This window comes from Thamnophis elegans, chromosome 12 (genome assembly GCF_009769535.1).
Source record: "Thamnophis elegans isolate rThaEle1 chromosome 12, rThaEle1.pri, whole genome shotgun sequence".
NCBI lineage: Eukaryota > Metazoa > Chordata > Lepidosauria > Squamata > Colubridae > Thamnophis > Thamnophis elegans.
Window position 1 is genome coordinate 41,241,018 of NC_045552.1, and position 27,651 is coordinate 41,268,668.

A 27,651-nucleotide genomic window follows, 5' to 3' on the forward strand; every position below is an offset into this window, starting at 1 on the left:
AATAAAATTTCAGGACTCCTGTCTGGTATAAAATGACAAAGCTGTATACCGATGATGAGACTGAAAGAAGCGGTGCTGAATTTGGACATATATTGTATGGAACTTATATAAGACTTGTTTGAATCTTAATTTAAACTGCGCATGATCTATTCTTTGGGGCGAGGAGAGCGGAGATCATAGTTTTCTTGGATTGTGGTTTGGGATGAATGGAGTTGGGTGGCGTGGGGTAGATGGAAGGGTAGTGAAAGTTCAATTAGATTACCTTGATCCAGAATGTAAGCTGATTTTTGTATAAATTGTTATTTGAATACAAGGTTAAGAAAGATTATCTGGAGAGTCTACATGAGGGTGGAGTAAATATGAGAGGAGCAATGGATGAGGATAAAATATATATGCGGACACGGGTAAAGGCAGGATGGGAGGTTTAGAATTTATATGCGGAAGCAGGTAAAGACATTGTTTAAGATTTTAAAAATAATGAGAAGCTGAGTTTAATGTTAGAGAGTATATTGACTTCTCTTTCTTGTGGGGGGGTTCCCCCCTTTTCTTTTCTTTTTATTATTCTTTTCTGTTTTGTTCTTTATTTATTTATTTATTTTTATATTGTAACTTCTAATCTATTTGGTTTCAATATACTCCAGACTTTGCTTGATAAAGAACGATGCCGGGAATGGGACCTGGGAAGTCGGAAGGGGGTCAGGGAGGGGGGTTCAGGGGGTGGCTGGGTGGGAGGGTGGAAATATAGACTCAATTTTCAGAACAATGAATGCACTTGGATACTGTTGCTTTTTTTTCTTTTTTTTTTCTTTTCTTCTTTCTTTTCCTTTTATTTTTCTTTTGTTTTAGTACAAAACAAATAGACCAATGAATACTAGAAATACACCGAAGCGAGGTGTAGAGGGAAAGAAGAGGGGGGAATTAAGAGGGAGTGAGAAGGGAATGTAAGGAGGGTGAGATGGTGGGAAGGGGAGAAAGGAATGGCTGAGGGGGAGGGGAAGTAGAAGAGGGGATTGTTGGAAGGGAGAAATGAAAGTTGGAGGGGTAGAAGGAAGGGTGTATGTAGGATAGAAGTGTTATGAGTTGTTTATTGCTTCTTTTTTTTAACTGCACAGTATTTAAGTGATTGTATAAAGGAAAATGAAAATGTAATAAAAGAATCTTTGATAATACTGGCATGTAACGAACTAGAATTGGGGTCTGTTTGATGACACTGAAAATTAAAAGGAATTTGCCTGTCGTAATGCCAAGGTACCTGTGATTTGTTTAGGTGAATCGCACTCTTTAGGGTTACTGTTATACTCTGGATAACATCCAGACTGGAATAGTTTTAAAGCTCCATTGGAGATATCGGGATCCATTTAAACCATCTATCTGTGCTTTACATTGATTGTCTTTTTAAATTCTGCCTGAAGTGAAGAAGAATTTTCTCTGCAAAAACAAATGTACAATTGTTTTGACTTTGGGCAGATAAAATGAAACGACATATTAAATTTTAACTGCTGTGAATATCATTGTTAAATTGTCTCTGCGGTGTATCATTTCTAAACCTCAGCATGAGTTTCTAGAACTGTTTTCTTTAGCATAAGAGAACATGAAAAGATGAACCAGACACAATAAATGTGAGTTCCTTCTGGGAATATTCCGACTTAATGGCAAATCCCAATGCTTCCATAAGAGACCAATACTAAGCAAATATATGATACTCTCTAGTTTATGTAAAAGAATATTTCATTTTCCATAATTAGCTGCTTCAGTTTTCCATAACTTGGTGTCTTCTACATACAGCTACAATTCTGTCAGAATTTGTTGCATACATTCAAATCCAAAAGCACACACAGATGACTGATTCAGGTGGATTCATTAACTTTATATACATAAGAATAGATGAATAAATGTACAATACCAACAAATGGTTCTTCCAAGTAAAAACAAGGCAGGAAATTTACGGGCAAACATAAGCAGTTAGTTTCATTTCAGCAGACAAGCCTAGACAGACAGCTAGTTTACTTCTCAGAGCAGCAGACTGCTTAAGTTTCTGTTACAATTCTCTGCACAGACTCAAATCTTGTCTGTTTAAGCTCCTATTGGCTGACTTAGTTGCTATCCTAGTCATTGGCTGACTTTGTTCCCATGTCTCTCCCAGTCATGAATATTTTAACAAATCCCACCCCCTTTTTATTGTTGTTATAAACACATCAAGTTATTTGGGAAGGTTGATTTAGAATCCCTAAACACATGAAGCTAAGATGCCCAAGAAGTTGGAACAACATAGTAAAAAGTCTATAAAATTAGCAAGGATAAATGGCTAAGAGAGAGGACTCGAAGAAAATGGGTAAAGGGACTCATTTCCAATTTCTTCACATAGGACCTGACTTCTTCTAGTAAAATGCACTGATGGAGAATTCAGGACAGGCAGGAATTTGTTGACACAAGGTATAATGATAAGACACTAGTTTAGATAAGCCTTCTCCATATGTCCCCTCCAGATGTGTAGGTGCGGCAACTCCTTGACTTCCCAACCATGTTGGACCCATGACATCTGGAGGATAGCATGTAGTAGAACAAAGGTGTCAAACTCAAGGCTCATGGGCTGGATCCAGCTTGCAGGATGCTTAAATCTGGCCAGGGGGGGTCTGCGCACGTTCCTCCCCCCCTGCTTCATTTTCAGCCTGGATGGCTTCCAGCGCCCTGCCGGCCCAAACGGGACAGTGAGCCAGTGAGTCTCTCTTTATATCCAGTCATCAATTTTATTCCCTTATTGGGTTCATTCTTGAATCTTCTCAAAATATTCTTAGTCTCTGCTTCTATCAGGTATATATGCCTAAAATGCCAACATTTTGAACAAACCTAAAACTTTTTTTTGTAAAATTCTTAGTTACATAAAAGGATAAGAGTAAACATTTTGCATCTACATCTGCGCTTAAATATGCCAAAGGGAAAAAGCAAATACGATACGTTTCTGCAATTTGTTCAGAAGATCTTCATTACGTTCCGATGGCCACAAGGTGTCTCTCTGGTTCTAAATAAATTAGCTGAATTTACTTCTCAGTGCAGCTCATCGGCTCTGCTTTCATTTGAAAAATTATTTTTCAGAAAACCTGTATGATTCTACGGCAAGTTCTTATTTTCTTGCCAGCATCTATCTTACACAGTATGAATCTGTAAGTGGCACGATCATTTCTGTAAGGCTCCCGTTCCTTCTTCTTCCCCAATCTTTATCTTTAGATGCTCTGCTTTAGTAGCGGCCCTTCTTCTTAGTGACAGTGATAAAGATGGGATCGTTAAACACCACTGATTCGCGGATCTGTTCTTTTGAAGGCATGATGTAGGCCTGTTCCCAATGTACATTTTTTTCTATTAGTCCAGGTTTGTTGGTGTGTGTATTCTGTACTGAGCTAGTCAATATACTGTATCATTTTTCTTCATTAACATATGCCTTATGGTTTATATCAGTGAAAAACAATATTTCTTCCTTTTAGGACACAGACAAGTTTTCCCTGCCCCTCATAGTGGAGATTCCATATTTTGACAATTTCTTTATGATCGAAAAATAGTCACAGACTTCATTCTAGAGTTCGTATAATGGATAGAGATACTGATAATAAGGGTAACACCGGCACTTCGTTACTCTACTTCCTACTGTTCTAAATGATGACTGTGTTGCAGTAACTACTCTTAATTAGAAAACAACCTGGAAACGTTCAAACTCTAAGGTTACTACTTATAGAAATGGAATAGTGGCAACAAAGAGGCATCTAGTAATGCTACGTGATTTGAATGTCAAAATATATGGCAAACATTTTACAGGAAGTTTCATGGAATAATTAAAAGCTCATAGCGGTGATTATAAAGAGCCCTTGTGAACAAGTACAGCTTCGTATTGGAGATGCAAGTATAATCTTTATAATTTGGGGCAGCAAGGAATACAAATAAGGAAACAAAACTCTTGATGTGCCTTATACGTGTGAAGAGGTAGCACAGTCACAGATAATATCTAAATTCAGGTAGTCTAAAGTCAATACTACAGCAAAATACTGCTAATGTTTCTCCGTTAATTTGCAGAGTTGGTATTATGTTCAGTGTCTCCCATAAATGCATTTTCCAAGGCAGGGGCTGTAGCTTGGCAGAAGTACCAGCCAATATTTATTGATCTAATACTCCTATTACAGTGATGGTCTGAATGGCACTGATAACTTCCAGTAAATCCTAATGTCTCCATTGCCCTTATGTATCCATGGCCAAACAATGCTCTCATTGGTGTAGAAATATGAGAAGACAGATTAACAGAGTTGGAAGGGACATTATAGGTCATCTAGTCCAACTCCCCGCTCAAGCAGGAGACCCTACACCATTTCTGACAAATGGCAGTCCAATCTCTTCTTGAAAGTCTCAAATGATGAAGCTTCCACAACTTCCAAGGGCATGGTTGTTCCATTGGTTGATTGTTCTCACTGTCAGAAAATTCCTCCTTATTTCTAGGTTGAATCTCAGTTTTCATCCATTATTCCTTGTCAGACCTTCAGGTGCTTTGGAAAATAGCTTCACTCCCTCCTTTTTGTGACAGCTCCTCAAATATTGAAAGTCTGCTTTTATGCCTCCCCGGTCCATCTCTTCACTAGACTAGCCCTGCCCAATTCCTGCAACTGTTCTTTGTATGTTTTAGCTTCCAATCCCCTAATCCTCTTGGTTGCTCTTCTCTGCATTCTTTCTAGAGTCTCAACATCTTTTTTATAGTGTGGTGACCAAAACTGGATGCAGTACTCTAGGTGTGGCCTTACTAGGGCTTTATAGGGTGGTATTAGTACCTCCCTTGATCTTGATTGTATCTCTCTGTTAATGCAAATTAGGATTGTATTGGCTTTTTTGGCTGCTGTTGCACACTGCTGCCTCATGTGTAGCTGGTTGTCCACTAAGACTCCAAGATCCCTCTCACAATTACTGCTATTAAGCCTGATTTCACACAGTTTATATGGGAAGGAAGGAGCTCTTGGAAAAACTTCAAATTATGAAAAAAAGTTCAGAGTAAAGATGTTTCATACTTATATAGACTTGGAATACTTCCAAAATACTCAAGGTACTTTTGTTTTCACGATTCAGTTTTGAGGTTGGCTTCAACATAAGGAAGTCAAAATCTCTCCGGTCTTCTATTGCCACATTCGAACAAGGAAACAATTCCCAGTGTAGTGTGTTAAATGAGTGGGAAGGTAAACACCTGGTATTGTGCATTCATCCATAACTAGGGAACATTTTTAAATAGCCTAAAATATCTTGAATTGTTACTTGTGTTGCACATAAAAACTGGAAGAAACTCAGACACCAGAAATTCTTTGGGAATCTGGGGACCGAAAACCTGTTTTCATCCCAGTCATAGTTTTCAGAGGGATCAAATTGTTTTTTTCCTCTTTGGCCTTTTTTTGTCATAATGGCACCCCATGAGAAGAAGAATAGCTGTTTTTTTTTTTTAAACACCCTTGGTCTTGGTTCATTCTGATTTTGGGACAATAATTCATATTGGTTCTTTCTGTATTTGCATTTCTTCATATTATAGTGCAGGGGACCCCAAATTTGGCAACTTTAAGACTTGTGGACTTCAACTCCATAAGTCTTAAAGTTCCCAAGTTTGAAGACCTCTATAGTGAAAACAAGTCCCAAATTTGACAGCTCTTAGTAGAGGTTTGTTCACAGAGAGCTTAAATGCTAGACAGTATAGTTTTGGCAGAAAAAGGTAGAGATTGCAGGTCTTTTACCCCCTTCTCTTCATTATCTAGTCTCTGTGTCTTACGGAGGAGTAATTATTTCACTTTTTGAACGGCTTTTGTTGCCCTCAAATGAGAGCATCACTTCAGTGAAATATTATTTGCTACCATAATTAAGCATATTGAGACCGTATTCCAAGCCAAAAAAAGATTTATGATGAGATTGATGTGTTCGGTGTTAAAATCACAAGCGGTGTTTATAGCGCTCACGTACCCAAATTTTAGACGTATTTTAAATAACACAAGCTGTTTCTCTATATAAAAGGGTTGATTAGCAGAGAGTACAGCAAATTTTATTGTGTGGTTGTAAGGCTTAGGAAGGGATGTCTCAGTGGAGAAAACACTGCTTCTGTTAATTGGACCAACTAATCTTCTCCCTTCCTGGTTGTGAGGTGTATGAAATGGTCAACTAAAAATACTTTTCAAAATATTTTTTTTGACAACCTTTCCATCTGTCAATTACAAATGGATCCTGGTTGGATCCTCACATACACTACATAGGTACAGTACTTGAAAAGAATTTCATGTATACGAAGGCTCACACCAGCTAAAGAACTGACAGGCGGGCCTTCATATTTTTCTACATATAGTAATAAATAATCATTCCTTTCACTTGCAGCCTGCCCGATTCAATAAGGCTGGGCGGCTCATAACAATCAAATTACAGTAAAATCAATAAAACAGAAGGATAAAAGATGGCAAAAGGGATGAAGTGAGGGGTCAGACAGACAGAAACTTTATTTATTTTGGTCATTGGCCAATAAAAATGCATTGAATAAAACAAGCAGCACAAAACTATCCTCTAACAAGAACTATTGGCAACCATTTGTAGCCGAAGCTTACACATAATAAGAAATGAATTTATCTTGATCATTTAATAGTCGTGCAGATAAAAATTATCAGAGTGCCACATAAATATAAATAAAGAGCAATCAACGGGGGGCAAATACTCCTGCAGAACTGGCAATACATGAGCTGTAGTTTTTATGGTACCCATATCACAGGAGAAATGAGGAGCTCTTTATCTCTTACCAAGGCCTGGGTCAAGGAATTTCTATGTCCAGTGCATAGTTTTAAGAAGTATGGCTATGCTGCCCAATTTAGAGAACTCTTTCAAAATCAAGAGCTCTGGTGATGCAGTGGTTAGAATTGTCAGGGTTCCAAATAGCATCCAAAATGAAATCAGAATCCAAGGCAATGTATTGCTCAAAGTTCCAATTTATGTTGGCTCATCTGGGAAAACCTGAATTGGAGGTGTCCTGGTTTTCCCACCCAGTTGAAAGCTCAAGACCTTGCCCCACACCCACAAGTCCATCATGGTCCAATCATCCACTGCCATGCTGGTAGCTTCCACCTATCCAGTTCCGGTCAGGTGCAGAGGAGCAAAGACAAAGGATGACCTTGGCTTTCTAGAAAGAATTTTGTTATGGTTACATATCATCTAACTCCGTATAATCCCCCTCCCATTTTCCCACAATTGAAAATGCATAGTAGAATAATAGAAAGTGTTTAGCAGTTTGATTCTCACTGGCTCAAGGTTGACTCAGCCTTCCATCCTTCTGAGGTGGGTAAAATGAGGACCCAAATTGTTGGGGACAATAGACTGACTCTTTAAACTGCTTAGAGGGGGTTGTAAAGCCCTGTGAAGCGGTATATAATTTGCTATTGCTATTGTAGAATCACAGGGCTGGAAGGGACCCTGGGAGTCTTCTACTTCAACCCCCTGCCCAAAGAAGGAATCTTATGCTGTCCTGGACAAATGTCTGTCCAATCTTTTCTTGAAAACTTCTGGCGATGGAGCCCCCACAACTTCGGGAGGCCAGCCATTCCCTTGGTTAATTTTTCTCACTGTCAAGAAATTCCTCCTTATTTCCAGGTTGGATCTCCCTCTGATGAGCTGCAACCTGTCCTGCCTTCATGTGCTATGGAGAATAAAATAAACAGCTAAAGAAGGCTCTTGATTCTTTGCTATTTCTGGTTTTAAAGAATGTGCGGTTCAATGGTAAACCAAACTGAAAAGCAAAACAGGACAATGTAAGAAAGGCAAAGAATTTTCTGGGGAAAGATTCTCTTATGCACCCTTGCATTGTTGTTATTAGTTGTTAGTTGTGAAGTCGTGTCTGACTCATCGCGACCTCATGGACAACGTTCCTCCAGGCCTTGCTGTCCTCTACCATCCGCTGGAGTTCATTTAAGCTCACGCTGCCTGCTTCTGTGACTCCATCCAGTCACCTCATTCTCTGTCATTCCCCTTCTTCTTTTGCCCCCCATCTTTCCCAGCATCAGGCTCTTCTCCAAGGAGTCCTTCCTTCTCATTAGATGGCCAAACTATTTGAGTTTCATCTTCAGGATCTGACCTTCTAAAGAGCAGCCAGGGTTGATCTCCTCTAAGACTGACCGGTTTAACCACCTTGCAGTCCAAGAGACTCACAGGAGTCTTCTCTAGCACCAGAGTGACAGGCCTCCATTCTTTGGCGCTCAGCCTTTCTTATGGTCCAACTTTCACAGCCATCCATTGCAACTGGGAAAAACCATAGCCTTGCCTTGCCTATAACCTGTATATGACGAAGCAAATCTCACCAAGCATAACTTTAGATGAAGTTGTTCTCCTAAGTCTCTTGATAGAGCCAAAGTAGAAAAGTGCAGAATTGTGTTTATCTTAAAGCAGCCACCTGTTTCCAGAAAAATCAATCTGGCAGTGTCTACCCTAAAGGATTGCGGAGTGATTTGGATTCTGTTTGCAGCTGTATCTTTTCCTGGGGTCTGAATGGCTGCCTTTTGGAACTGCTGCAGGCTCCCAGGGAATGGTGTGGCTCTATACACAGAGATGCAGTTTGGTGTCCTGTTCACACTCTTTTCCGTGCTCCAGAGGGCTTTTCTGGCATTGGATTCAAAGTGCCGTTCAGCTCGACACTTAAAGTAGTTATTCCACAATCTCACAGGGCAGAATGAGGGCTGTGGCCCACCTCCTCTTCAATCCTTTGGATTATAACTACTTTAGAGTGCGTCCTGCTGCTAAAGTCAACAAACATAAAAGCTACGTTGCCAGCATGAAGCACATTTTAATAAGATTTCCTGGCTTCGTTTCAGCCTTTCAGCATGCATGAATTATCCACACCTTGCAGCCTGGACATCTTGCCTTTTAATGCTTCCACTCGGGCTTCCTTTGGTTAAAGTGCTGCAGAACTTGATATTTCCTTTTGATCTTACACAGGAACTCCAGAGACGGTGTAACACGCTTATATCGCTCATTGAAAAGGAAAATATGGAAATTGAGGAAAAAGAGAAAGCTGAAAAGAAGAAGCGGGGAACCAAGACACCAGCGGTAATTAATGAATGTCCACTCGTCGCATTTTTGTTTTGTTTTTGTTTTTACGTTTAAAACACATCACGTTTCCTTCGATGAATTCAGAAGAAGCTTTGAGACAGGAAGGAAAATAAACAGAGTTGTTCAAATTCAAGTTAAAAAAAAACATGAACTGGTGTAACTCAATTAATAACAACTAAAAAAAAAACATATTGGCCAATAGGGGAAAATCATGCAGCTGGATAAAAAAAAAAAGTATCCATCCTTCTAGAATGAAAGAAGGGGGGAAAAATAAACAAAACAGCTGCCAAGATCTTTTTCTTTTTAAGTAGGGAATTGTTGGCTTTCCAAATATTAGATTGCAAGTTATGTCTTTTCCAGTGGTTGGTCTTCAGGGACTCCTGAGAGAATGTGCAGGGACATTGCATTTTGATTCCTACTTGCGGCAGAGATTTACATTAAAGACTAGCCAATAACCTGGCGTTGCCTGGGTATTTATTTATTAAGGGGAAATGTCCTGATCAAACATAATTTCTAATGTTGGATTTTCCCCCTTACCAAAGGGAGCCCCCTTCTGGAGTACTGTGAAGCCATTGCAACTCCACTGCGCTGTGCATTAGAAGCCATTTTAAGGCACAACAGGCTGTATCTTAACAGAACACACACACACCAAGGCGTGCTATGGATGTCTTACCCTCACAGTATATTTCTCCAGAGAGTAAATCATCTGTGTATCAAATTTGGTTGAAATTGCTCGAGGCGTTCCAGAGTTATGTTATGCTGGAAATCACACACACACGCACACACACACACACACACACACACATTTTTATAAATGCCCATTTATATTTTTATAAAGGAGAAATCTCTAGGGGATAGGGATCATAGGCTCCTGAAGAGTTTTATGAGTTAAGCTTCTTGGATAGTTTGCATAGAATATACTGGTTAAAAATGTGATGAGTTGTAGTGGTGAATGAATTTGAAATTTTTAAATACACAGTTGCAACAGAATTCACAAATTGCAGTCTTTATAAAGTTAAAACTGACTCCTGGAACTGCAGGGGTAAGGGAAAGTTGGTGAACCTTTTGAGACTATCCATAATCTTACTGCAAAGTCTTTAGAGCTTCATTGGGTAGATAAAATGATTCCGGTTAAACAAACAGCAGCCCAAACGCGTTGTTTACCATTTTTGTTGGGAAAAAGCTTGTTAATTAGTTACTTAAAAGAATAGAGTTGGAAAGGACCTTAGAGGTCTTCTAATAGTCCAACTCCCTGCTCAAGCAGGAGACTATAACATTTCAGACAAGTCCACTCTTTTCTTAAAAAACCTCCAGTGATGAAGCACCCACAACTTCTGAAGACAAGCTATTCCACTGGTTAATTATTTTCACTGTTAGGAAGTTTCTCCTTAATTCCAGGTGCTTCTCTTCTTGATTAGTTTCCACCCAGGATCAGAAGGGGTGAGGTTCAACCCAACCAGATTTGCAAGACAACATGATAGCAATAGCACTTAGACTGATATATCGCTTCATAATGCTTTTACAGCCCTCTTTAAGCAGTTTACAGAGTCAGCATACTCTCTCCAACAATGTGGGTCATTTTACTGACCTTGGAAGGATGAAAGGCTGAGTCAACCTTGAGCCAGTCAGGATCAAACTGTTGGCAGAATTAGCCTGCTATTCTGCATTCTAACCACTGCACCACCATTGGCTCTAATGTGTTTTTCTTAGAGCCAATTTCAATAAAAGACATTTCAGCCTTCCTGTGGAGTTGATCTCCTGGTTAGTATACGAGTGGTGGGTTCTGACCGGTACGGCCCGGTACCGGTAGTAGTCGGGAGCAGCGGCCACCGTACAGGTATGGTGGCTCATTTGGCCCACCTGCTTGCCCCGTTCCATACCTATTTTTGAAGCAACCAGGCCAATTGCACACATGTGCACAGCATGCGGTGCCTGTGCAACCTCCAATGAGCAGCTGGGTGTCGCAGATGTGGTGGAAAGTGCATACATGCGCAGTACACGTCCGGCGTGTGCACAAACGGACCATGAGCAGCGTACAGGTAGCGACGGTAAAAGCAACCCACCACTGTAGTATACCTACTGGGCCTGATAACGTGATCCACCTACTGTGCCTCTGTTATGAAAGGCAGCCTCCAGTTGTGGCAACCAACCTGTTTCCCTGAAAGTAAGATCTCCATAGGTAATAAACCCAATCGGGCTTTTGAGCACATGCGCTAAAATAAGCCCTCCCCAAAAATATTGCAACACAGCAGCAGCCATGAGGTGACCACGCTCACCGCCTCCTGCACCTCAAAAATAATAAGACCTCCCCAAAAATAAGGCCAAGTGCTTATTTCGTGGGTCAAAAGAAAATAAGACCCTGTCTTATTTTTGGGAAAACATGGTATGTTTTATAGCCCTTCAAAGTTAGCCAGGGTTATTGTTTAATTGATTGGAACATCTGACTCAGCTTCCCCTTTTAGAAGAGCTCATTTTTTTTTTTTTTTGGTAGGATGTTCTCAGTTTTCTCAGCAAAGTCACTGAATTTGATTAATGAGTTTAATAAAAACATGGCATACCAGTCTGTTTCAGGTGGTGTCTGTTTAACTGAATTTGCTGTGTATTAGTCGAATTTATTTGAAGTTCTGACCACATCGGAGGTGGTGGACAGTTTTACAAGATTATACGTAGTTTTAAAAGGTTTGCAGATTTTCTCCCAGCACTGTGTGTCTTTTCAGAGGCCCTGTATGTTCATCTTTTGGGTTGAAATGTGTGTCTGTGGATGGGTGAAAGGTAGTGAAGGTTCTTTGTTACCTTCAGCTGATGACATAATGGCCTATTCGATTTCATTACCTTTCTAAAATACCATGTGAGTAATGAAAATGACATTTTCTTCTTTCTCCCTTCTTTTAGTCTCAAAAAAGAAAAGCCGAATCTGCTACAGAAAACTCTGGAAAAAAAGATGCCAAGAAAGCAAAGACGTAGAACCAAGAAACTGTATCCAACTGAAAAAAAAAATATTTTCCTCTCTAACCCAAGTTTTTGAGGCTGTCTGTGTATTCCTAGTACCGTTTCCCCTCAATTCTTCGTGGTTTAAATTTTTGCAAATCTGTATTTTTTACGTTGCCTTCCTTTACCTATTGAGTAGCTTAATATTTTATGCATTCCAATATTTTTATGCACTTGTACTTTGTGATATTTCTTATGTCTTCAGCAAAATTTACTCGGTCCTTGTTCTTCTAAAGATTGTGCTGATTTTTTTTTAGCTTTCATGTTTTATATGGTGCTGCTTTCACACAAATGAAGCCCCCCCCACCCTTCCATTGATTCCGTAGTTGTACTATTGTTTGCTACTTTATATAATTGTGGAGACCTAAATGGAATTAAAATAGCCTGAGGTGAAAGACACATTTAACGTTGTCTGCTCATTTTCAATTCTTTTTCATGTACAGCTTTTGATATTTTGAAGGAGCACTTACAGAATTGTCAAAAACGTTTTTTTTTTTTTTGGAAAAGGCAACTGGACTGATTCTTTTGAGGAGGAGGAAGAAGAAGAAAAAAGACCCTTTGCTTCCTATCCTGGAAGCATCATCAGTTGTATTAGATGGTGTGGGAGATGGAAGGACAATTATTGACAGTTGAGATTAGTTGGGCAGGAGGGAATGATTCTGACAAGATGAGAGCCGAGCTGGCGCAGTGGTTAGGGTGCAGTACTGCAGGCCACTTCAGCTGACTGTGATCTACAGTTCAGCGGTTCAAATCTCACCGGCTCAAGGTCGACTCAGCCTTCCATCCTTCCGAGGTGGGTGAAATGACCCAGACTGTAGGGGCAAGTTGCTGACTCAATTTGCTAAAAAATCTGTAAACCGCTTAGAGGGGGCTGAAAGCCCTATGAAGCGGTATATAAGTCAAATAAACAAACAAACAAACAAACAAATGATGGTTGTGGGAATGGAAAGATTGTGTCTTCTTTGAAGGCAACACTCTCAGAGAGCTGTTGTGATTACTTGGGGGACACTGGAATCAGAGGCATGGAATCCTGTTGGAACAACCACATGGAAACGTCGTCTTCTTCATAAAAAAAGAAGAGGCCTGGAAGCCATCTTTTGCATTGGACCTATAGGTCTGCTATATTTAATGCTGTGGGAAAACAGGAGGGGGGATTATCTGGAGTAGGGGCGATATATAGTCTAAATAAAATTCCTTTTTCAGAGCGTCAAGGACACCTTGCCCTACAGTTGTGATGGTGTGACTGGGAGGCATCTCCAGTTTTGGACAGTGCCTGATTGGACCATGGTGACATTGGGTGCTGGGCAGGGACTTGAACTTTCAGTTGGTTGGGGAAAACCTGGAAACTTTCAGATTCGGGTTTTCCCAGATGTGCCAATAAGACATCTCTAATAAAATGGAACTTTGGGGAAACTCAAGCCTTGGAGTTTTCTTTCGTTAGGGGTGTTACTTGGAACACTGACGTTGAGTTCAGTTGCCTTTTCAAAAATAAAAACCATTTTTGATACAACTGTGACCTGGATGTCTGAGAATTTTCATTGACATTTGTCTACAGTTTTTGGAAAAGAAGATTTATTTGAAGGCTTACACATTTCTTGCTATGCTGTTATTTTCCTTCCTGCTATTTCCTTGATGTCTTATTTTGAAAGGCAATGCTCTGTTAGGTATTCACTTAAGAAGAAATATTCTTCGCCTACACTCAGATTTCTCCATTTGCATGCTATTTGAAGTCTCGGATGTCCGTATATGGTGTAGCAGTAGCGGAGAATAATCATAGCTCCGGTTGAAACATTGGGATCTTGATGTTTGTTGTGGGCGTGGAGCTTCCCAATGTAAAGGTTTTCAAGCTATACAGTACATGTCAATCGTCATGACTGTAAGTCATGTAGAGTGTCTACATTTATGCTGCTCAGACATAGATCATCAGTTATGTAGAGCATTCTAATTTGGTTACAAAATTGAGAAATTGGAGAATGAAGAGAGTTTTGGTTATAGAATACTAGCTGGATACCCGTGCTTCGCGACAAATCTATGTGATTGGGCAGTGCAGGAGAAATCTGGTTCAATCCGTTGGCTCAGTGGTGGTCGGGGATTGAAACACATAAGGGAATATCACTTGAGTCCTAAAGCAATTCCATAGGTGGAAGGCATAGACATTTTTGTGAGGTACGGACTTTTAATACTGTAAGGAGCCCCAGTCCACTCCTTAGTGAAGCAGTGCAATGTCTGCCAGTTTGAACTGAGGTAATGGAATGTGGGGCAACTAGCAGTTGGAACAGACTGCTGTTCCAAGTGGGGAGGGGGAGTAGAACTCCTTAGTATCAGAGCATGTTAATTACTGTATAAGAAATACTAATGATCTGATAATCATTTCGAAAAATCCTTTCTTAGCAAGCACCTAGAAGCCAAGAGGAACATACGTGCCAAATTTCAAGTTTGTAGGCTTTATGGTTCTGGAAATTTCGTGATGAGTGAGTGGTATGAATTCTAGTCCCAGGAAAGCCAGTTGCGTGTTCTTGGGCCAGTCATTCTTTCTCAGCCTAACCCGCTTCACAGGGTGGTTATTGTGGGGAATGTCAACGTCGAACTGAACCTGGCAGAAGCCATCTTCTTGTTCATCATTGTCACACAGTGCGAAGGGAGGGGGAGAAGGTTGGAATGCCTGGAGTTGGAAAAAGACACAACACACAGCTTTCTCGGAACCAAGGTCATCTCCCTAGGGGACAGATGGTGATGGGGAAGAGTGCCTGAGATGCCTGCCAATTAACCTAATTGGCCAACGTGACCAGTGATACTTGGGGAAGGGTTTACTTTCTATTTTAATTATGCTGAAACCCTGGGAACTATTCAGAATTGGTTTTACACTAAGAGTGTCGATATGATGTACCCAATAAATAATTTCTTTGAGGAAGTTCTGATTTCCTTGGATTCGCTAGTCGGGACCTTGACAGGGAAAACAGGGAGGAAGGCATGTTGGATATATTCACTGCCTTGACTTATAAAGATGGGATACAATAAATTAAAAATAAAATTCCACATGATGCATAGATGTTTCGGGTAGACATCATGCCAGGTTATGTTATTCTTTACATGATAAGATTTGCCTTCCAAAGGAAGCAAAATATTCTTCGTTGATTCGGATAGCTCCTACCAATTCCTCCACAAAATACACAAAAACAACAGCTACTTTGGATGTTGAACAACCAAATTTTACCAGGCATCTATGTCTGCTCTGAAAGTTGCTTTTGCCAGTTAAAAATCTTCTGCGCATTTCTGGGATATGATTTCCCAGGAATGCATGACTCTGATCTGTGTGCATGGAAGTGTGGAAGGTATTTTTTTTATTAATCAAATTTAGAGACTGTCCATCTCAGCAACTCTGGGCAATAAACAATTAAACCTAGAGCCATTAGAGATAATAGTGTCTTTAACTCAGTGATGGTGAACATATGATACATGTATCAAAGATCACACACAACATTTAGGATGACATTCCAATATACAGCAACAACTATCCTTGGAAGCATGTCCAGTTCTTGTGTGATGTTTGGAAGCCGTTGAAGAAAGGGTTGTATTTTTGTGCAACTGCTGGACCCTCTGAAAATGAGTGTGTTTTACTTATATTTCATTTTTGTAAATATTTGACATTTCTTGACATACTACATACCACCACACATGATTGGGCTTATAATTTTTCTTAATAAATCAATATGTAGAGAATGTTTCTTGTGTCTCTGTCTTCATATGTCCATCTGTCCATCCATCTCTCCCTCTCCCCCCCCCCCCCGTGTGTGTGATTCCTGATATTAGACATTTTCCAGCTTTCTGACCTGCTGAGCCCAAAGGGTTGGGCCTCACTTCTTTAACCTCTGCCAAGTTTTAACAAAAGTGCTTTTTCAATACACAACTGTACTTTTCATGCTTTCAGAACTGAAAAGGTTTCTTGAATGAGAAGCAAAACGTTTTCAAGGAAAAACAAAAAGTCCAGTTGCCTTTTGAAAAAGCAGCTTTGGGGCACCTGTGATCTGGATGAAACTGCGAATCTCCATGGACATGTACCAAGTGGAAAGTTCATGAGTTTAGGGAAGTGAGTAAAATTGTCCATAGCCGCAGGCTGTTGCAGAGAACAAAGTTTGAAGTGTTTAAACGAAGACAGAAGAGCCATTCAAAAGCCCTTCAGCTTGCAAGCCCAGCCTTTTGATTTAACATTTCGATAATCGCAACACAAAAGCCAGCCCAGCGTTTATCGTACTTGGAACTTCACAATGCCTAAACACAAGCGACATTGTCGTCGTTGCAAGACAAAATGAGATGAAGGCGCCCAAGGTAACTCTTTGTGTCACTTTTGAAGCCCCGGATTCCTTTATCTTTCTGATCATTGGTGAAATACGGAGGCCAGCTGAGGAGGGCTCTCAGACTGTGGTTTGCCATTCTTCCTTGCTTTGGTTTAAATGCCACATGCAAGCTTGCAAAAAAGCCCCTCGCCTTTTGTTCTTCTGAAAGGTGAACTCAACAGTACCAACAAATTAATAAGGAGCCATCCAACCTGGAGGGAAATGATACAGTTGTCACACAAATGCAAGATTTTGACTTCCTATGAGAGTTTTTTTTTTAATTGCTCTGTTAGATCAAGGCTCTTAACAATGGGAGATAGCTCTTTGTCCCAGTGCAAAGAAAGGATTAAATAACGCAGTCAACCACGCTGGCATTTGGAAGGATCAGGGGCATTTTCAGAGTTTTAATACTATATTGATTACGAGTTCACGATAGAGGTAGGACCGATCTGAAGTCATAGTAAAACATCAACCAAAGATTAAATTGAATCAAAGGACAGAGTTGAGGCCAGAACTATTTCTATTAGAGATCACACGAGAAAAACATAGCAAAGGTGGATTGTATTTAACATTGCATATTTTAACAGCAGCGAGACTGGTTTTGCAGAAAACGGGGCGGGGGGGGGATTCCCCCGGAACAAGAAATAATAATGAAAATACTGACGTGCGCAGAAATGGACAGGCTGACTCTCGAGCTCAAGGACAAGAATATGAAGAAATCCGGGACAAATGGTACTGAGAGTTAGAAACGAGGGGAGAAGGTCGGGACAGAAGAACACGGATAAGTTTAGAACTGGAAAAAATTATATTCATATTGTACGATAGGTAGGAATTGGATATGTGTATGTACAGGTAGTAACTATATAATGAAAGGGATTAATGGGTAGGTAATTTACTGACTACACATGCCTATCTAACAGATATTAAAAACTCTAAGGAACTGACTATGCCAAAAATGTACTAGGTCCAACGTTTTTAATGTTTACCTAATAAAAACCTTAAAAAACTTTTTTTTAAAAAAAATCAAAGATTAAATTGAATTTGGGTCTCTCTGAGGTTGCACCAGAGTTTAATTGTCAAAGTTCTATATAGATAGTCTTACTTACAATTGAGTCCCAAAATTTCTGATACTAAGCAAGGCAGATGGTGAGTTTTGCCTCATTTTACAACCTTTCTTGCCACAGGTGTTCAATAAATCACTGCAGTTGTTACGTTAGTGACATGGTTGTTAAATGGCTCTGGCTTTCCCATAGGCTGCAAAATCACATGGCCCAAGGATACTGCAACCGTCGTAAATATGAACCAGTTGCAAAGCTTCTGAATTTTGATCATGTGACCATCAGGATGCCGCAACAGTCATACGTGTGAAAAACAGTCATAAGTCACATTTTCAGTATCATTGCAAATTTGGTCACTCAATGAACTGTTGTAAGTTGAGGACTAGCTATAGTGTAATACGTATCCACAACTGGATACATATTCACGAAAACATTTGTTCTGACCGAGGCTTCTTCCCAAGAGCCTGAAGCAAACTCGTCCCGAGAAAAAAACCCTTTATTAATTTACTGTGAATTCTACTCATCCACATCCAGCAGTCTTTCAAAGGAGGATTTACAGTCACAGACCTTCTCTGGTTTGGAGAACTGACAGGCCGATATCTGCAAAACGTGACAACGAGTCTCGGAGAGTCACAAACCAATTAATTGAACTAATTGTCTCCTGCAAACTCCACTCCCTTTTGTTCCGCTTTTATTTCCTCTGGGAGGGGCCGTTCACCATCCACCTGTGGCCTTATTCCCAAGTCTACCCCTGTTCTTTAGCTATTCCCTTTGTCTGGTAACTCTGCGCATGCACACACTGGGAATAGGCTCCAGCTGTTTGTCTGCTTCACTGATGTCTGACTGAAGACAGCTGATAACTGGCATATGGCCCTGCCTCCAACACAGAGTCCTCATCAGAGCCTTCCCCAAACTCCAGGACTGGCCCAGGTTCCTCCCCAACCTCCTCACTGTCCGAAACTGCTGCCACCCCCACTGGCTGCTGGCGGGCCACAACAACATTGTGCTGCCACTACTTAAGTGTGGAAACCTGGAATTGGTCAGATTGGAGCTTCTGGGACCCAAGAATTCAGCTCGACGCAAAATTCTTTTTTAGGTTTCATAGAAAATTATAACTTTCTTTTTATATGAGCGAGAGGGATGGGGGAGAATATCTACCCAGGACAAAGAAAGGGAAATTAACTACAGCTGCACTCAAATCCTATTTATTCCAAAAATCCTTGCACGATAGCAGTATTTCGACTTTCAATGGACACTGAAAATGATCATTGTTGTGGAAGATATTGTATTAAAACATTTACATAAAATAATGACAATGTGCTTTTGAAATCTGGCATTTGAACTATACTTTTCAAAGCAAAAAATAATATAGGGAAGGAATATGGTTTAATGCCAAGGTTTTCAAATTTTTATGGCAAATTTTTGAAGAGGCTCGAGTTTTGCATGCAAAATATATTTGCTCTTGGATTTTTAATATTCCAGACAATTTCCAGGACTTAAATAAATTATCAGTGCTTACGTTTTAGATAGTTTTAACATTTGGCCCTCGTGTTTGCTGAACAATGCCTTGAATGCAAGTGAGAGTCCTTCAGAAGTTTTAATCTAGTCAAATTTTAATTAGCTGTCAATCAAATGAAAGGACTAGCCCCTTATAGTAAAATCAGCAACTTAGTAAATTACAATATTGGTAAGCTGTAAGCTTTTTTTAAAATATATTTTTATTATCTTTCTGTCAATAGATTTTTTTTCTTCATTTGCACATTTGCAAGCATTTGACACTGCTTTTTGAGTTCCACGGCATCTGTCAGTTAAAATTGCTTTCATCATCTGCCCCCTTATTTGAAAGCTGTTTCTTGACATAAAGAAGCAAAGAGGAATAATTGTTGGGCACCCAGCTTGTGAATTATTTATTCAGAAATAGGAGCAACAACGAAATGTTGCAGTCTTGCTTTTATCCAAAGAGAAAGAATGGACAAGATTGAAAATTGACTTTTGATCCCCTGAGTCGGGGTTGGGTCCAACCAACCTTGGCAATTTTAAAATTTGTCAATTCAGCTCCCAGAGTTCTCCAGCCAGACAGTTAATCTCTACAGGTTTAAGAATTGCCAAGTTTTCTGTCCATGGAGATCCTCAGTCATCCAGGTCATGGTTGTCCCATAGGTGCTTTTTCAAAAGGCAACCGGACTTTGTTTTTCGTTGAAGACATTTTGCTTCTCATCCAAGAAGCTTCTTCAGTTCATGAGATGAGAAGTGAAATGTCTTCAAGGGAAAACAAAAGACCAGCTGTCTTTTGAAAAAGAACCTTTGGGACTGCCAAGGTTTATCTTTTCCCCAACACTACCTGTTATATTATCTTGGTTCTGCAACACATCAAGACAGACACAGACTTCAGAGGATAATTAGAACTACAGTGAAAAACAATTACTGCCAACCTGCCTTCCATTGAGGACCTGTACACTGCATGAGTCAAAAAAGAGGGCTATGAAAATATCTACAGACCCTTCGCATCCTGGACATAAATTGTTTCAATTCCTACCCTCAAAACAACGTTATAGAGCACTGCACACAAGACAATTAGACACAAGAACAGTTTTCCCCCGAACATCATCACTCTGCTAAACAAATAATCCCCTCACCATAGTCAAACTATTCACTAAGGCTGCATTACTATTAGCCTTCTCATCGTTCCTATCACCCATCTCCTCCCACTTATGACTGCAGGACTGTAACTTTGTTGCTTGTATCCTTACAATTTACATTGATATTGATTGTTTCCTGATTGCTTATTTGTACCCCGTGACTATCATTAAGTGTTGTACCTTGTGATTCTTGACGAATGTATCTTGTCTTTTTATGTCCACTGAGAGCATCTGCACCAAAGACAAATTCCTTGTGTGTCCAATCACACTTGGCCAATAAAGACTTCTATTCTATTCTATTCTATTCTATTCTATTCTATTCTATTCTATTCTATTCTATTCTATTCTATTCTATTCTATTCTCAATATCTGCAAGGAAAAACGTCCAGCAGTGTAAATGCAAACTTTAAATACTTTTAGGGGTGAGAAAGATCTCTTTCTCTGTCTCATAGATAACCTGTGTAATTTTTCCAGACTGAAAAATCATGGATTTTTTTCCTCTTGAGACTACTTGATTCTTGTTGTTGTTGTGATAGTTACTGATAATTAACAGCATTTGTACCTTACAATGTCTCTGTTTCTCCCACAGGTTTGATTTTAATCTTGAAAACAAAAGGCAAATCAATTCGGCCAAATTCTGCTGCTGCTGCTTCTTTATTAGGTTAAGATACTCAATGTAAATTAATGTTTTGAATTTATGCCCGCAATCAATAGGTGCAGTTATTGATTCCGGAGATATGGCGTGAAAAATAGAACCAGTAAAGTTTTTCTGGCAGGGTGAATTTGTTTGCTTTCTTCTCATTTGAAAAATTACTGTAGTTATTTTGCTTATTATAAGCACCACATCAGAGAAAGGAGGAAAATATTTCAGATTGGATTTGTATAATGGATTCGCCTTGTTCACTGAGCAGCTTAGTAAATTGGTCTTCCACCCTTGAGATGCTGATGCATTGATTTCAAATCAGAACTTGGTTAGCTACCAGATAGAGTGATAGTATCTGTAGTTCAACACCGATAGAAGTGACCATGTGGGGGAAATTGATTGTTTGAACTAGTATTGAATAGGGGGAACTGAGTGGAGTGATCTCCATTTGATCATTTGTGAGAGGGAGCAGTTGGAGTTTTGCTTTTGATTATTTTGGATACTATGAAGTCAACCCAAAGTGAAGGCACCACATGGTTAGCAAGGCGAGTGTCACTTGCTACACAACAATCACATAACTCTAACAGGAGGGGAGAGGGAAGGCCTTGGAATGTAATGGAGATTTGGGAGGGAAATTTGGAATGCAAGCCTGCCGACACAGACCCAACACCTCAAGGTTGCCAGCTGGGGAAATCCGAAGCAGACAGACGGTTCTCAAAATGAAGAGAGTGCAAATGATTGGTGGGCAATGGATAATGGGAGGTGTAGGGGGAAAGGGAAAGTTTTCCTATGCTGTTTTCATAATAGTTAGAGGTGGCTTTTCTGCTTCTGTGCCCATATGGAATCTTCAGAAAAGTTCTACTCTGGGATAAAAAAATGTCCCAGGAGTTTCCTTTGCTGTCTAACACAGTGGGACAGTTGACAGCAAGATATTTATTGCATTCATTCTCTACTATGTATTGGTGGTAGAAGATGTCCTTCTACCACAGATTCATCTCCCTGGCATCTCTGATTGGTAATAAGAAAAAATGGGTTGAATATGAAGAACTCTGACCCACCAGTGTTGGAAGGTCAGGGCCAAGCTATTGTGACCAAAGATTACCAGGCGGATGATGACAAAAATCAAGTCCTGTCATTTAAAGTAGATGAGATTAGGCTAAACGAACAAGGAAAGAGAGGGAAGGCCAACCTTTATAGGCACAAGTGAGGGAGGACATATTTCTGAAGCCAGAGATAAAGAAGTGAGATTACCCATTGGTTCCACTTGACAAGAATGATCATATCGATGTTTCTCAGTGCCAATGACTTTAAGCACGGGAAATTCTGAGAGTTGAAATCCATCGGTGTTAAACTTTCTGGGATTGAGAGACACTGGGTTTATACAGCTGTTTCCCCACAATCTGATGTTCTCCAGATGCTTTGGTCCGTAGTCCTCACCATTTCAGCATGCTTAGATTGCAGCTTGGCCTGACCCAGCAACTCTTTTGTCCTCAAGATTCTGGCTACCATAGTTGCAGAAATTTTAAGTGTTTCTGAGAATAAAAAAGAAGCCAAGAAACGTATTCCTAGTTCTGATCCCATAGATCACTCCTTCAAATTCAATCCAGTCCTTTGCGGAACAAAGGTTCAGCGATCTTTTGTTTAAGTAAGTGAAAAAGACTCTTCAAAAAAGCTAATGCGGTAGAGTCCAAGGGGACAGGATAAATCATTAGCGTTCAGAGAGGCAGGTGGCTGAGCATATGCGGTAATGTGACTTCCCTGACTTTCACAGTATGTCATGCATGTGCCGATTCATGTTTTATTTTCCCACTGAGGCATAGAAAAGCCGAGGGGACGGGACATTATCTTACCTGAAATCCTCATGGTTTTGAAGTTTGGACAATGGCCAGAGAAACTAGTTTTATAAAGTTTAGCAATTTTGATGCATTTTCTTTGATATTTAATTCTGATATTAATAATTCACATGTCCTAGCTATAAAGGAAAGGTCTTTTCTGGAAATCAGTATGAATTATGATGGTCTGATTTAGAACAATGTTTTTTTCCCTGGCATGGGGAAAAGAGGAGCAGGAAGAGGAGTAGGATGAAGATGAAGAAGACAAAAAAGATGAACATGGAAGAGGAAGAGAAGGAGAAGAAATTGTTGTTCAACTGCCCAAGCCAAATGTTTTATAGGTGCCCCTAGAAATTGAATCAATAATGCTACATACTGTAGATTGTCCATCACCATATTTACTGGCACTAAATTGTTTAGAACATTGTATTATTAGCGTTGGAGTGGTGCGGTGGCTTAGAGGTGAAGCTCTCGTCTCATTATCAGGAGGCTATGAGTTTGATTCTAGGTAGAGGCAGATATTTCTCTCCCTGGGCACAAAAAGAATATATCTGCTGAACAAAACTCCACATTGGCGACAGGTAGGGCATCCAGCCATTAAAACACTCTGCTAGCTCCATTCAGTTGCCCAGACTCCACCCTGCAAGGGTTTATGGGGTTGTTAAAAGATAATGATTACATTATCAGTGTTCTTATGATTTAAAAAAAAAAACTTCCCTGGCTTTTTCATGATATTTTTCTGCACAATTGTAAGGTCGATTTAGGCTCCTACAAGGTTTCATGGAATTTCCCCTCAGGTAATCGGTGTGTAGTCAGACTTCAGTTCTATGATCTACAACAGTTGGTACAATTCCCAGGCAAGATCAGATGTTTAGTGGTTGATCTTCTTTTTAGAAATCTGTTTAGAGGAGCTTTTGATTAACCAAGAGCTTTAAACAATTTTTTAAAGAAGTTATTAATTTTCTAGAAATATTCTTTGATCTATTAAGTGTCTTTGCTTCACTCTCAACTGTGCAATTATATTTTATCTGCCTCTTTATAACTTTTTCAAGATGGAAATCTCTCCCATAAACTGATCTACTTAATAGTTAAATATGATTGACTAAAATCATCATATACCATATTTTTCAGAGTATAAGATGCACCTATTTCCCTCAAAAAAGAAGCTGAAAATCTGGGTGGGACTCATACACTGAACACAACATTTTTTGCCTCCCAAAACCTCGCCCCTTTCACCAAAATGGCCATGCATAGCCTGTAGAAGGCTTTCAGGGAGCTCCTGGGGGCTGGGGAAGGCAGAAATAAGTGAAAAATGGGCTGTTTTTTGCTCAATTTTGCCCTCCCAGCTCCCAGGAGCACTCTGCAAGCCCCCTAAAGGTTATTCATGCCTTTTTATGGGGAAAAAAACAGACCTGTTTTCATGAAGAACAGGCCATTTTTGAGAGGTTTGCAGAGTGCAAAAACTTTTTTTAAAAAATTTGCCTCTTAAAAACCTTGGTGCATCTTATACTCCGAAAAATACGGTACCTATGGGACGAGATGAACACATAAATGAGATTGCTGTTCATAGACCACAAACCACTTAAGATTTATCCTCATTTTCTAGGTCAGGGAGCAGCAACCTGCAGCTCTGGAGCCGCATGTGGCTCTTTCATCCCTCTGCTGCGGCTCCCTGTTGCTCAAAATATGTGTCACAACCGCCAATGTGCGACACCCACTGGCACGTGATTTATTCAGCTTTTCAACCCCAGTAGGCCAACCATGGTTAAATCCAAGAAAAGAAAAATTTCAGAAGAATACGGAATGTTTAATTCAACTACATACAGTATACTAGTTTTGTGGGCGTTCAGGAAATAGTCAGGCGCGGGAAGGTTTTTGTGGCTCCCGGTGTTTGTTTTTTTTTCTTCTGTGGGAAACAGATCCAAATGGCTCTTTGAGTGTTTAAGGTTGCCAACCCCAGTCCTAGGTGAACAGAAGATGGTTTGCTAATGTAATGGAGAAATCTTGGTAAACAAAGCCTCAACATAGGTGAAGCCTCCTTTCAGATGCTTTGTTTTAAGCAGGGATGATTCTCATTTGTAAATAAATCACCATCACGAACAATGGGGGAGCCATGCATACAGTTTATATCCTGCTTTCCCCAAATCAAAAGGTCTTATAAATACAGTGTCTAAAAATTTCTTTGGAAGAGTTAACAGAACTGTACAGGCAATAAGCCTGACCTTTCTGTGTAATTTATTTGAGCTTTGTTCAATCCTTTTTTATTAAAACTAGCACATCTGAAGCAGAATTAAATCCTATTATACCAGCTCTGTGATCAGATCAATTTTTCTCTGGCATTGGCACATATTATTAAAAGTTACTCTTTCCACCCAATCAAAAAAGCATGGCAGGAGCCTTTCAAATCCTTTTGTAAAGAGAACATAACTGACAGGCATACCTTGATTAGAAACTGTCAGGAGGTCATAGAATATGTATAATATCATGTCATATCCCACCTTATAGATGTCATCAACATATAGGAGATACCTCGAAGATGAACTTCAACTGAAGTACCGTGTTTCCCCGAAAATAAGACAGGGTCTTTTTTTTTACCTACAAAATATGGCTTGGGCCTTATTATCAGGGGAGGGCTTATTGTTTTGGGGTTGCCGGATGGCTGCTCTCTTGTGAGTGGGCTCCTGAAAAGCCGGGCACAGCCTCAGGGTCGAACGGCTGTGGTGCACTGTTGCTGGGCTCTGCACAGCTGGAGAAGGGGGTTGTGCGAGCGGCTGTTCTTCCAACAACTGATTCTCCAAACTGCTTAGAAAGTTAACCACCGATTCTCCCAAATAGGTGTGAACTGGCTGAATCCCACCACTGCATTAAGGGCTACTGGCTCTCAAATTCTTTTCAAAAAGGAAGAAAGGCTTAGAATTTAATTCTTACTGAACTCTATTTTTAGTGAGTATTATATTCTGGGATGTGTTTTTTTTTTTACAGTATGTTTATTAAAGTGGTAGTCCAATTCTAAAAAGATGCGGTGGCTCAGTGGCTAAGATGTTGAGCTTGTTGATCAGAAAGGTCGGCAGTTTGATGGTTAAAACCCCCAATATCTGTAGGGATCACTTCTATGAAGGGGGATTACGCTGCTGTAAAATCATAAAGGCAAGAGTGCTATACAGCTGCAATTGAAAAAAAAACTTTCTTTCAAAAGCGCCTTCAACCCAAAGAGTGGATTATTTAATGCTGTAGAACCAAGCGAGCTGGCACTCAGTTGGACAGAAGAGCTTGGAGTTTTCAAACAAACACTACACCTTTGTGAATACTTGCCAGCCACTTCATCAATGCTTTGCCATTTCTAGAATCATAAATGCATTTCGGAGAGGTTTTCAACTGTGTGTTCCTTGTGTGGCTTGTGCTGGGTTTTACGGCAGCAGCCCAAAACTAAGTCTATTTGTGCGGAGTTTACTGTTTCTGTTTAACAGGCTGTTTACTATCGCTCTCTATCAGTCACACTATTTTTACAGCGCCTCTTTCCACAGGCAACTGAGGAATTTATGGACAATAATAACAGACATATTTTGTGTGCACAGGTTAATGGGCTGTCTTTCCCCATTCTATCAGTCCCTTAATGCAGGCTCATAAATTGCTTCAGGTCCATTGTTTGAAACTCCTCTATGTCTTCCCAACTTCCTCTCCCTAGCACAAACACACACACACACACACACACACACACACACACACACACGGCACAGAAAATACATTTGCTACACTTGGACTCGTACTGCAAGCATTTGCATTGATCTTCTAATGTTGCAGCTTGCACAAGTCTCCTTTTACACACTAGGAATCTCCCACCACTAACTCTCTTAAAACAAATCAAGGGGTAGGAGACACCTATTTACAACAGATTTTAGATGAGGATAACTGGAGAGTTGCAAGGTTGCGCAAGCAGCTACTTTACTACCCTGTTACTCTTCCTTCTCTCATTTTTATTTTTATTTATTTGTATCCCGCCTTTATTATTATTTTTATAAATAACTCAAGGTGACGTACATATCAAATACACCTTCTGCCTATTTCCCCCATAGCTACAATTCTGTCTCTGTCTCTGTATCAGAGATGGTATTCAGCAGGTTCTGACCAGTTCTGGAGAACCGGTAGCGGAAATTTTGAATAGTTCAGAGAACTGGCAAATACCACTTCTGACTGGCCCTGCCCCCATCTATTCTCTGCCTCCTGAGTCAGAGCTGATCAGGAGGAAATGGGGATTTTGCAGTATCCTTCCCCTGCCATGCCCACCAAGCCATGCTCACCAAGCCATGCCATGCCCACCAAGCCACACCCACAGAACTGGTAGTAAAAATTCTTGAATCCTACCACTAATCTGTATATTTATATGTATGTGTATGTTTAAATGAATGTATTTAACGTCTTGATAGGTTTCTGGAGAGCCATTGTTTCTATGGGGTTTCTCACTTCCTTCTCTTCTTCAATTTAGATCTGGAAATAAAAACCATGGATGGTCTCCAGGTTTACCAACATTATTTGAACCTTCATGTCCTTAAATTCCAAGCATTTGCTTGGATTGCGTGTCATTGTGTACAGTCTGATTAATGCCATTTTAGGGGTTTTGCCCTGGATTTCTCAAATTTGGATGGCTTTTTTTTCCTTTCTGAAGAAAAAAAACCCCCCCCATCTAGTTGGTGAACGCTCAGAAAACTGCACGCCTTAAGTCTCCTGTGCTTTGCTTTTGACTGAAATCTGATTTGATTCACTTGAAAATTATTTTTGTGTATTGGATTTACAGTTCATTTAACAACCGCTGCGGATGTCAATGCATTAGTTCCAACCTGAGATAGGTAGTAATTTGGTTTCTTAATGAGTTTCCTGCTCAGGATCATCGTAGGAAAAATGGGACAAAAATGCAATAGAGCTTGGAGGAGGATGGTAGGGATGTCCGTCTGTCTTTGTTTGTTTATGTGTGTGTGTGTGTGTGTGTGTTTGTTTGTGGAAGAGACGGAGAGAGTTTGGAAATGATTTTTTTAAATAAAAAGCCTGATTTAGGCAAAAAAGCTGAGATGCAATGGT

General features: G+C 40.0%; 1 protein-coding gene across 2 annotated transcripts in view; it reads left to right on the forward strand.

Moving 5' to 3' along the window:
* Nucleotides 1–12,473, forward strand: part of SMARCA1 (SWI/SNF related, matrix associated, actin dependent regulator of chromatin, subfamily a, member 1) — a 56,658-nt gene extending 44,185 nt beyond the window's left edge. For both annotated transcript variants that reach the window (XM_032228129.1, XM_032228130.1), the window contains exons 23-24: nucleotides 8,971–9,081; nucleotides 11,977–12,473. In XM_032228129.1, the coding sequence (XP_032084020.1) occupies nucleotides 8,971–9,081; nucleotides 11,977–12,048 (183 nt within the window). In that variant the 3' untranslated portion in view covers nucleotides 12,049–12,473. The remainder of the gene's footprint in view (nucleotides 1–8,970; nucleotides 9,082–11,976) is intronic.
* Nucleotides 12,474–27,651: the final 15,178 nt, after the last annotated feature.